General features: G+C 53.9%; 1 protein-coding gene across 1 annotated transcript; it reads left to right on the top strand.

Moving 5' to 3' along the window:
* Positions 1–8,199: 8,199 nt before the first annotated feature.
* On the top strand, positions 8,200–8,868 carry RNF222 (ring finger protein 222). Its single transcript, XM_026051349.1, has one exon. It carries the CDS (start codon positions 8,200–8,202, stop codon positions 8,866–8,868), a length of 669 nt encoding a protein of 222 aa, XP_025907134.1.
* The last annotated feature ends 3,489 nt before the right edge of the window (positions 8,869–12,357 follow it).

The following is a 12,357-nucleotide window of genomic DNA, read 5'->3' on the forward strand; positions in this document are numbered from 1 at the left end:
TGCAAGAGCCCTGCAAGGGAATGTGTCCTGCGCTCGGCAACAGAGCCGCCGCATTTACCCTCCCACAGGCACGGCCCCGCATGCCCGGCACGCCTCCAAGCCGCCCGTGTTCATCCCCGTTTAGCCTTTCTCTGAGAAATGCTGCTGCTTTTACTGAAGGATCTGAGTGCTGCCTTAGGGGGCTGGTAACCTCGGTCAGGTTGTTTCCTTAGACAGAGCTGGCTGGTGGTTCCTGAGCAAACTGCTTGCAGTTCAGCTTGTGACATGAAAGCAAGGTACCCCCAAAATGCTATTTTTTTTCTTGATTATCCCCTAGGCATATTATTTTAGCACCTCGTGCTTAAAATCGCCCATGCATCAGCTGGTTCAMAGCAGGGCACTGTGTGTAATTAAAGGGGTCCCCCTCCTGAAGACTAAGGGGAACTCCGCAGGGAGAGGAGTTTTCCCAAAGGCCCCTTTTCAGTGCCCAGAAAGAGTTTCTGCAGAGGAAATCTGGCCAGGCCCATCCTGTCAAGCAAAGCTMTCAGGGTCTGGGTGCAGAGTCTTCTCCAAGCGTGCGTGCCCTGGGGTTGTGCCCACACAGAGAAGGGGCAGCCAAGGCTCGAGGCTGCTGGAGGTGTGACATCCTCGGGGCCCAGGTGTCCTCTGCTGAATGTCTCCATGCTCAGCAGATAAACCCACCCCAGAACGGTTTGCCTCGGTTTTTATGGGAGTGCCTGAGATGAACATGGTCAATGGGGAAGCTCCAGGGAGGGAGAAAACCACTGGCAAATGAGCACAGAGACTCTGCACTAATACATCAGTGCCAGGTCATTCCTGGGCTCTAACTCCTTTGATTTGCTCCTCTAGGCACAGCCAGGGCAGGTCACAGGCAGCAGTGTGAGCATCCAAGCACCGGGACTGGGATCCCCATGGGGAGAACAGCAGGAGTAGCACAGAGAGGGGCTGCACGTCGGGGAGCCTCCCAGTGCATGCTCTGGGACGAGCTGCATTTTGTGCCGAGCATCCTTGTCTTGGCAATGCGCTCGCCTTTCTGGTCCATGCCCCGCTTGGTCCATCTGCCTTGGAGAGAGAAAGCCTGAGTCCTGCTCATGCCGGGGCAGGAGGGGTGTGCGGATGGTGCCTGGGCAGCCTGGACACCCACAAGGAAGGGAGGAAGCTGTTGAAGCTTCCTCCCGTCATTCTTTCCCAACATTACAGATGGCTTTTATAGGAGATAAAGGGTTCCCTGGAGATCCTGGAGTTTTAGGCCACATACCCACAAGGAGCTGCCCAGTGAAGGGAGACTGGAGTGACAGTATGAAAGAGACCGGCCATTCGTGGCAAAGAGGACCTGATGGGAATAGGTTGTTGCAGGGCGGACATGGGTCATGAGTACATCGGAGGGTTTGCAGTCTGCACTGTTGCACGGGCCTGGAGCAGGCACATGGTGTCTGTCCTTTGCCACTGTGGCCACAGCTGGGACATATATCCCAGTCTTGACTTTCCCAGACCTTAAACAGGTTCAGAGACCCACWGCCTCAGAGGACAGAACGAGACCCGCAGAAGGTTTTCAACCAGCTCCCAGGGGATGTAGGATGTAGGATGTGCACACAGTGGCATTGCCATGTCCTCAAGGTGTCACCATGTCCCAGCACCTTAAGGACACCCACTTTGTCCTGCACACTGCGTGCAAGGCACAGGGTCCAAAGCYTGCTCGTGTCCTCACCTCCTCAATGCCAATGCTTGTGTCTGAAATGCCACCCTTCCTCCAGAGYCGCGGGAACAATCCACCCTTGTGGAGCTGGAGGGCAGACCCCTCCTGCATTCCAATGTGCCACTCGCCATCCCGGGGGCTGTTCCCAGGGAGAATCCGTGGGTCGAACGCTGCCGCTGGGGCAAGTGCAGCCCCGAGAGACAAGCTGGCAGCTGCCCCCCGGCCGCGCCGCTGAATGGGCGCCTTCTTCTCCCCCGCACATCTGCCCCGCGCCTCAAAGCGTCATTGTTCTGCCGCGACGCTCGCGATGCTGCCGGTGACGGCAGCCGCCGGAGCAGGATCCCAGCGGGGGGATGACCGCATGGGATTGGGAGGGGAAGCGGGAGCGCTAAGGATGAGGAAAGACGGTCACTGGCTGCGCTAGGAAAGAGAATGGATAATGCGTGTTTGAGGGAAAACAGGGGCGCTGCTTGTGTCCGTGCAGTGATAATGTCCCTGCGAAACGGAGGTGTGGAGCAGAGGCTTGTCAGAATGGTGCTGCTTGTGTTGTCCCTCTGCACAATCCAGAAATCTCTGCCTTGGTGCARCTCCAAGTCACTGCCCCATCCAGGACCCACAGGGTTGACACTGTCTTTTCAGGTGCGAAACAAAGTGAGTGTCTGGCATCAAATAAAGTGAGTATCCACCATCCTGCTTTTCCCAGATGTCACTTGGTGTCACCGAGTGCAAATGCCAATTCACTCTCTGGCCACGGGCTTCAGTCCTGGAGTGTGCAGAAGAGCTACCTTCAAGCTTGTGGTAGAACAACAGCTTTTTGGGGAAAGAAAGCAAGAAAAGGAAGAAAGGAAGAAAGGAAGAAAGGAAGAAAGGAAGGGAGAAAGGGAGAAAGGGAGAAAGGGAGAAAGGGAGAAAGGGAGAAAAGGAGAAAGAGCCTTGCAGGAGCCCCCAGGGACCAGAGCAGCCCTCCTAGGCATGGGAATACCCTATTCACAGCATCACTGGGTGGTTCTGCATTGGTTGAGGTCACCTGCGTGTGCCAATATGCTGACATTTGGTGTCAGAAGAGGGCTCCAGGAGATTCTTTGGTCCGTAATGGGATGGTCAATTAATGGCAGCAGGGAGGCAGGGGCAAGACAGAGGCATCCTGCTCAGGTCCTCCAGCAATGCAGGCAGCAGCTGCTCAGCAGATCTTGTCATGATGGGAAAAGGACAGTTGGAAAGTGGTTTCCAGCTATTCCTCGGTGCTTGCTAAGCGTGAGTGTGCCATTAGAATGGCCTGGGCCAGAGTTTCGATCTGCGGTAGCATGAGTAGATCCCATCTCTTGCACAGTTCCTGGAAAAGGGGCAGCATCCCGGCTTGGGAGGGCAGCCCCATGCAGGGGTTTGCTCCAGTTCTCCTGGCACTGCAACTGCTCTTTCCTCTTGGCACCCTGGACCGTCCCATCATACAAAGCCCATCCAAGAGCACCACCTTCTGGATACAGCAAAAAGAGCCCAGGGTGAGACCTGGCACTTCAGCTCCTGCTACCGACCTTTGGCCATCTTCCCTACATGGGCACCTTGGCAGTGCATCTCAGGGACCCAGCATAGTGCGGAGATTCCTGGGGGGAAAAGATGCTCTGAATCCACGTGAAATGCTCAGTTTAGCACTGAGAGTGATTGGCTTAACCTGGTTCACAGCTGATGCCAAATCATGGTCTCCCAGCCCTGAATCCTCCCATTCAGGGGGTCCAATGGACAGGGTATGTCCCACACCTGGACCGCTGGCAGTGAGTACGGCAGTATCTCTGCTCTGTATACATCAGGATTCAACAAAAGCTTGGGTCAGACTTTCTGGTTTTATCCCTGCCAGATATTCACCTTTTTTTTTTGGAGTCCATTCAAGTGCTGGGAGGAGAATGGGTCAGGCATAAATCCTGCGAGATTCAGCTTGAGGTTGAGGAGCTGCAGATAAATCCTATACCTTTTCACAGGATCCTCTCTCGCGTGTGTGGAGCTTTGCTAAGGAAAAACAAATTAAAAAAGAACCACAAAAACCAAACAACAACAAAAACCAATGAGGCCAGGGGGAGGATTTGGGAGAATTAGCTGTGCCCGGGARGGGACAGGAGTGCCAGAGTCTCACTCACAAGCTGGGACCATGGCATGCAACCAGGTGGCCCAGCATCCCTGGTGTCACCTGGCTCCAAAGGTCACAGAGCCTGGTCCTGCCCGTGCAAGGTGAAACCAGAGAGCCCAGAGATCCCATGAAGGTGAAAGGACAATCTGAATCACGCCATGAGAAAGAGAGGGAAAACAGATCAACTCGGGCTGGAAGATCTCTATATGCTTCATGCCAACAGAGCTTCCTGCATGTGAGACATCATCAGTCATGCGAGCCTGGGGAGCCCRGGTCACCAACGCGGATGGGAATGGTTTAATAAACCCAGCACCAGGAGTGGAAGGTGTGGACGTCAGAAGCAGAGGAGCAGCAGCAGAGGCATGCAAAGGCAGCCTTCTGTGGCCACGTGCTGTGGTGTGTGGCCAAGCAGGCCCAACCTGCCCGTCCGGCACCGCGGGGCAGCAGTTTCACCTGCCTGCATCTGAACAGGGAAGGGAGACAAGTCTGCTGGGAAGGATCTGTGGCTACGTGGAGGTCACCAAGGCAGTGATGGCACCAGGTAGTGGTATCACAGCCACTGTTTCATGGGCCTGATACATGGAGCTGAAGGAAACTGCTTAGAGAATATAAGACACGAGTGCAGTGATTTCTCCTCCAGCTTTTGGCAAGCACTTGTTTAAGGACTTGTTTAATGTCCTTAAACACTCCCCTTGGCCCATAATTCCAGCAGCCACCAACCTTAGAGACCAGTTGTGTGTAAAGGACAAAGCTCCTCACATGCATCTTGCAAGAGGAGCTGACTTGACCACCAAGAATAAACCTGGGATTTACCCACTAGGTTCCTGCCCACCACTGAGCAAAAAAATTGGATGATAAATTTGTGTTTGCTGGAAATCAATTTGTATTTGCTGCTTTTTGCAGCTGTCCTTGCAACAGGCCCCAAATCTGTCATGATTGTGGGGAGGTGACCCAGTCATCGGGTCCTGTCCTGGGTCAGAAATGTCCCCTCCTCACTGGTTCCCACCAACACTAATGCCAAGCAGGTGTGGGAGGTAACCTCGGGAGCGGAGCTGAGGCCAGGTGGCCTTCTCACTTAGAGTAGGAGATGCTGGAGCCCTTCCCTTGCTCTGTGCCGAGGTTGAGTGGGTTGACATTGTGGGGACAAGCTGCACCTCTCAAAGCTAGAGAAGAAGCACAGCTGCCTTTTGGCAGTTGYTTTCTCCCTCAACGTGATTTCTTTTCCTTCAGGCACCTGCAGACTAAATCCTATCACACAAGGAAGAGGCGATCTCACGTGGAAGTGGGGCAAGGGCATCAGGAATAAAAAGGTTGTGCTGAAGAAAGAACGAAACTGCTGACAAAGATGAGGTTGTGGTGTGCCCAAATCCSTTTGATTTCAGTGTGGTCAAAGCAGCCAAGGGAGGCGAACTTGTTTTTCCAGTGCCTGTGTCTAGCACAGTGAGCTCATAGTTTCTGATGGTGGAGAGCATTCAAACTATGTGAAACAGGAATTTCAACCCCGCCTCAGGGCCAGCAGAGTGAATGGAAGCTGGGGAGATGCTTGCCTGGCCCAAATTTGATCTCACTGGCCCAAATAACTTGCTCTGTGGTGGAGACCTCACTGAGTGCGAATGCAGCTCTGGGGAGCCAGCACAGGGGCTTGGTGGTTTGGGCATCCTGGGATTTGCCAGAGCAGGAGGAGGCTGCAGGACTTGGAGATAGGAGCCCGATAGTGACTGTATAAACACCAGCAATATCTGCTTAGAGAGCTTTCCACCTGAGCTTCTCAACACTCCAAGAAAATTGGGGTAACAAGGAAAGTGCTCAGCTCCTCATCCTGAGCGGATGGGATGCGGAAGGGTCTCAATAGCATGAGGAACGGGGACTTCATGTCACAGGAGGTGCCTTGAGCTCAGGCTCCAAACTGCAGGTGCTCTCYGTGAAGCATCGGGAGAGCAGGTACATTTTGGCAGCTCCCCACACTGTGGAGCAGCCCAAGCTCAGGGTTGTTCATCCTCCTCTTGCCAGAAACCTGCTCCGTGTTGTAACTGCTGGAACTGCTGCGCCCATGGGGAGCGATACTGCTGCCCACACCGGGAGCCCTGCACACGACAGGGCTCCCAGCCACTTGACCTCACTGCCTACTGAGGGACCCCAGGCCACATCCAATTGAGTTTTGGATGCCAAGTATGTAGTAGTCTCCTACTAATGTCTCCTACTACCTGTCCCATTGACCCTGGAAAGCCCTCAACATTTTCTTTGAGGCTGGAGGTTCACAGGGTGRTGCAAAGCATCTCTCTTCCGCAAGGCGAGACCATTTTGCCATGTCCAGGTTCTTTCCAGTACATCCTAAAGGCTTTCTGTGTTAGAGACTCCACATTTTTTCCTGGTGGGAAGATATATAATGGTGGAAGATATATAAGGGGGATGAGGAGGGCAAGGAGCATAGGGATGAAGATCTGCTCAGGGTGAGGGGTTGGGGTATGAAGGTATGTGATTGGAGAGATGAGTGTGCACAGAAGGAAAGATACATCTGGGAGGAGTTTGGCCCTGGGACATGAAGTACTGGCTATGCAGCCCATCATACTGGGAAGTTTGGGAATTTCTACCCCACCCATGGGGTGAGAAGTTCACTGTGCAGGACCTGGAGCTCCTTCTGCTTTGTAGGTAAAAAGGAATATGGTCCTGGCATCCACTTTGGTGCCTGTGTTGGCATGASCTGACCCCTATGGTTTCCCACCACACAAGGGAAAGGCGGCAGGACTGCCCTGCCCTCTGACGCCTGACACCATCTCCTCACCACTTCCAGGCCAGCAAAGCAACTGGGGAGTCTTTAAAACCCAAACAAGTTCCTCCACATTCACTCYCCGGGAGCTGTCCCTGTCCTCACTTTGGTTTTGCGCAACGTGCCGGGAATGAGATGCAGAGCAAACGCCTGCCTGTTATATAGGCACTTCGGTCCTCCTGCTCGTGGGTGCTCAGCTGCGGCACAGCAGGCTCCGGTTCTGCAGGCAGCAGCAGAGTGCATGGAGAGTCCCCTGCTCGGGCACCCTGCAGCAGGTACGTGGTCTCCTGGGCAAGGAGGAGCATGCTGTCGGGGTTAGGATCTTCTGGGGAAGCATCAAATCCCTGATGACTCCTAGAGCAAAGCAACAGCCTGGTCTTTGTTCTCCTACAAGGGGAGTGGTGATGGCTGACTGCACTTTTCTGGCTRTCCTGGAGGAGGTATCTCCAGCTCCAAGGCCTCCATGCCGTCCTCTCCAGCAGTGAATACCATGGCTGGCAGCAAGAGAAAGAGGGAGACAGTGGTCAGAAAGGGAGTGTGACACCTTCCACAATGCCTGTGGGGATATGCAAGGGTGCACAACCTGGACTGGGTCCCTGCTTGAGGCAAGGGTTGCAGACTGGGGACAAAAAAGGCTGCGAGATCTGAGAAACAGGCTTGCTTCTGAAGCTTTAACTGCAGAACTAAACAAAGAGAAGGGTGTTGTGTATCCTGAAGCTACCATGCGAACACCCTCGACTCTGGAAAAGGCACAGGAGAACTTGGAATGAAGCTTGCATGCAGGTTCATGGATCTCCACGGTTATTGTCTCCCCTGGATCTCCATGGTTATTGTCTTCCCTGGGCCAGGGTGGGGGCCAGGAACGGCAGCTGGGCTGATCCGCACCCTCCCCTTGTGACTAGCAGAGGCACAGGCTCCTAAGGTGGCACCGTTCTCCAGCACCCACCTGCAGAAGCTTGTGGTGCGACCAGCATGCTGGGGAGTCCTCYGGCCCCTGCAAGGAGCCTAACGTGAGTGTTTGCAGCCTGCTCCATGGACAGCCTGTTCCCTGCTCCATCCCTGTGTGATGGGCACTGCCATCTCTCCCACTGACCTGGTGTCTCTCCTCCTCTTTTTCRCCTAGTATAGGAGCATCTCCCTCTTCTTGGCATGTGTCTTTGTGGGACCATGTTGGGTAGGAGTTCCCCCGTCACCCCACAGATTTGCGAGCTTACAGCAGAGCACAGAAGCGCTTATGACACATGCTGAATTTCCTTGAATGTCCCTTTTGGCTGTACCAGGCCTCCACTCAGGAGCTGATGTTTGTTTCCATCAAGTTTTGCCTGCAAAGGTTGTTGCTGTTAGTGACTYGGAAGCTGAGATCCTCCCATTAGAGATATGGTGCAAGAAAGCCAAGGCTGAGAGCCTTAATATTCCTGAAAAGGTCCTGGGTCGTTGAGCTCATGTAACCTTCTGTCCTGACTGCTAGGGCCAAGAGGGAAGGAAGGAGGAGGAGTGATGGTGAGGAGGACATGCATCATGCCAAACTGTAGGCTCTGCACTTATAACTAAGACCCTTAATAATCGATCGTGTCTCTTTCTTACAGCTAGGGAGCGTGTGTGACTGTCAGAGCAAGGATGTCTGAGACCTCAGCTAGCAAGGAGAGTCTGTCWGCTGAGTGCCCGGTGTGCTATGAGAAATTCCATCCACGGGAGGCCACGCGGCGGAGGCTCAGCTGCGGACACACCTTCTGCCATGACTGCCTGGTGAAATGCCTGCTCTCCGCCAAGCTGGATGGCCAGGTCCAGAACAGCATCATCTGCCCTGTCTGTCGCTACGTGACTTTCCTCAGCAAGAAGAAGGCTCTTTGGCCACCTAAGGCAGAGACAAACCCCTGGACGCTGGAAATACCTCTGTCACCTTCCTCCCTGTCCCACCCGACCAGACTGGAGCCTTCTAACACCTTGGTGGTTCCCAGCCATTTTGTGATGCCGGTGCAAAGCTTTGACCGATGTCGCAGCCCTGGAAATGCCCCTGTGGATCCTGGAGCTATCCCAGGAGAGCTTGCACGGGAAGCCCACATCTTCATGATCAGCAGCCACGGAATGCCCCTAGCAGATGAATGCTGTGGCTCGCTGAGGAGGAGCAGCAGAGCAGAGACGCTGAGCTCGGTGTCATCCAGCTCTGCGCTGGGGGTGAAGTGCTGCCAGTCGCCCATCGCCCTGGCTGTGCTGCTCATCCTGGCTGTGGCACTGCTCGCGGCTGTGCTCCCGTGGCTGCTGCTGGTGAAGAGGGACTCGCAGTGAGAGCGGGAGGTCGTTCCCACCAGGCCATCCTTATGGAGAGGTGTCGGCCGAGATGAGCAGTCCTGGTCCTGAGCTAGTCTCTGGGGACTGAACCTGGCTTATCCCCAGACTGTGTCTGGGAGGGATCTGAGTGAAGATGTGTGATGCTGTGGGCTYGGGGAACACCCTCAAAAGACTTCTGAAGAAAGAAATTCCATGTGAAACTCTCTCTTCTGGACAAAGACTGAATGAATTCTCCTGCTTTTCTCAGGGATCTTGCAGTGTCACTGCTGTCATTTTCTGCCAMTTTTGGTTAAAACATGGCTGGTCAAACCTTGCCAGCGGGAACAATTCCTTCAGCGTTTTAGCAGAGGGTGGTATCTCCTCCTGGCACTCTGTGACATCTGGGGCTGTCATAGTCATGCACTGGGACAGCTGCCCCCTGTGCCGACCCCCTCACCTCCATCCTGGATCCTGGTGGATTGTGACTATGACACCCATGCACATGGAGCCCAGGGAGGTTCTGTGCCTGGGAGATGGTCATTGAAGAAGCTTGTGGGACTTTTGGAGATYCTCAGTCTCTTGACCAGCTTCCAGGGTATATGGAATACATGGCACAGCCTCCTTGGACCATGAATTCATGCCTTTGCATTTCCTAGCTAATGGAAAACCAGGACAGAGAAACTTCCTGCATCCGTGGTCAAGCTGTCACAAAGCAGTCCTGACCATGGGCCAGACTTATCTCTAGAAGGAGCCCACCAGGACAATTTATCACCAAGACTCCAAGGCAGGAGCTCTGAGTCCCATGTCTTCTGGAACATCTGCTTGCAAGCACGTATCTACCTGCAGAGTGGGTTTTTGGGCCACCTACATAGATCTCAGATTGTTCTCTGCATGGGCACAGCTGGCAGGGTGCTACGTGGTCAGGATTATTCTGGATTGTGGGTTGCAGGGATACCAGGACACAGCTGTCAGCTGTGGGCAGGGCCACCATGACAGGGTGGCATGTCTCCAGGAACTGGGAGGTGTTTCCAGGGCCTCTCTCGGTGAGGTGTCCTCCCATCTTCTTGACCCCACAAGGACCTACTGGGGCAGATTTTGCCAAGATGACCTGGGCAGCTGTGCCAGGGCTGGCTCWGGGAAAGCCCCAGTATCAGTCAGGCAGACGGAAGAAGTGACAGATGCCAGGCTGTGCTCCCTGGGGAGCAAAGAGATCTGCTGCTCCTGTGGGTTAAGACCCAGCAGCTCATATTTACCTTTGCCAAAGTAGTTACCTACCCACCTGCCTCCTGTGCCTCCTGACCTTGTTCTCCAGGGATGTCTTGATCTGCAGGCCCTGGAGGAGATGGGCCCTGGAGGCCCTGGATAGAGGTGAAGAGCTTTGAGTTGCCTAATCTAGATTTGAGACCTCTTTGTGCCCCACCTCAGGAAATAGAGGCAGCTGATCTCCCCCGTGACAGAGCCACCCAGAGGTGCTGCAGATGTATAAGATATTTCCCGGTCTCCTATGCTCCCATGAAGGCTGCATGCCTCCGTCAAAGTGTGTGCAAGCTCTTTGCCACCTCTGGCCTCTTGACCCAGACTCCAACCCCATGGGTTCTGCTCTCTGCCCAGTCATTCAGGAATGCACCCAGATGAGCTCATCCTGGTCCTCCTGACCTCATCTGGGAGCAGGAACACCATGGTCCCAGCCATAACCACCAAGCTGAGAAGCCCAGAGGGGTGAATGGTGAGGGAAGGAGAGCTGACACATGTTTCCCAGGCTGCAGAATGGAGATTTCCATTGCTAGCTTGAGTTTCAATTGGGACAAACATGTCCAGCAGCTCCACCAAGTGAGATGAGTCAGTCTGGGGATCAGTCAAAACATTTCATGGGATCAAATAAAACCTACTTGTGACATGTCAGCTGTGTTAGTTCCTGCTCTGTAGATAGAAAATGCTCTATCTGACTACTCTTTTGGAGAGTTTCTGTGAGTAGTTGTTTGGCTGGAAAAAATCGGGGCATCCCAATGACTCAGGGGCTGCTTGTCTGGGCAAAAGCAGGGTGCCTGTCCATGATTCCTATTTATCTGAAAGGTTTAGGGCTTTACTTCTGAGGGACCTCAGTGGGATGGTCATCAGCACAACACATCTGCAAACAGGACTTGTTCCTGTGAGATGCCCATCATTAAAGCTATTTTAAAGTGCACCTAGGCATCAGATGGTGGTTCTGGGTGACATTGGTCCTTCTGGGAGGTGGTAAAGGAGGGGAGCCATCAGCTATAGCAGAGAGCTGCTGGAGTTGAGAGCGGGACCCTTGGCACCAGTGGCTGGGCTGCAGGGACCTGCTCAGGAGCAGCAGAGGCCACTCATATAATGTCCTCTCCTATTCCTGCTACTCTGGCACCTGGAGTCCTTTCCTCCTTGGGTTGCACTCAGTGAGGTTTTCCCAGCCCCTTATTATAAATTTTGAGTCCCCAAAATACTCCATATCTCAGAAATAAGTGCTGAGTTTCACAGCTCCGCAGCCACCAGGGATAAGGTGATGCTCAGACCTGGACGCTTGGGGTAGATGTCCAAGGCCATCTCCACATTTGCAGGCAGGGAAGGCATTTGCCACAGGGTGGCACTGCTTGGCAAGAGAAGGTGCTCAGGGCCGAGGCAGCAGCCTTGGGAAGGTGGTGCACTGGGACCAGAGCTTCTACCTTTATTTAGTGAGTTAGGGTCATTCAGCAAGGGGTTGGAGATCCGCTGGAGAAAGCCTTCGGTAGGGATTCACCAGCACTGCTAGTGGTGATGTGCAGGTGTGCAGACAATGCCAGGAGAACAGCCCTCCTACACATCTGCTCTTCAGGATCAACATCCCTTCGTCTACTCCAGAGCCACCCCATCTCTGAGCRGCATCACCTGTTTGGTGCTCCTGGAGGACAGGGTGCCACTGATGGGCTGTTATCTTGGGTGTGAGCCTGCAAGCACTGCGGAGGGATGTTCGGGGGGATTCTCTTTCCTTCCTATTCCAATGGGACACCGTTCCCTTTTTCATRGTTATTGATGCTAATGGCTCAAGCCAAGTCTTCCTGAATTCTCTCCTGCTGCTAGTCTCTGAGGAAGAGGCTCAGATGTCCCTAGAAAGCCAAGGCCACCCCCAGATACTGCACAGCTCTTCTTCCCACCACACACATGTCCAGGGCCATTAGGGGCTACTGGGGCCATTTCCAGGAGTGCTTTTGCCTCTAGTTGAGGATGTATGTGCTTCAAGGGGCTCACAGCCTGGAGATTGCCTTCTAATCCCATTGCAGGTCTCTCCCTCCCTCCATGGGTCACCATTAGTGCCCCCTGCACCTTAACTGACCTGCTCTCTCTTTCACTTTTCCATCAATGGAAAAAGCCAAGATCTTCCTGTCTCTTCCTTCTTTCTCTTCTCCCGTCCTGCAGGGAGGCACCAGCAATGCTGGAGCTATTTCCTCCTACCTATCGCCATGAGCCCAGTATCTGGCCAGCAAACCCATTCAGAAACAGCCACCAGCTGCC

The sequence above is a fragment of the Nothoprocta perdicaria genome, unplaced genomic scaffold (genome assembly GCF_003342845.1).
Source record: "Nothoprocta perdicaria isolate Ctin4 unplaced genomic scaffold, notPer1 scaffold_75, whole genome shotgun sequence".
NCBI classification, from domain to species: Eukaryota; Metazoa; Chordata; class Aves; order Tinamiformes; family Tinamidae; genus Nothoprocta; species Nothoprocta perdicaria.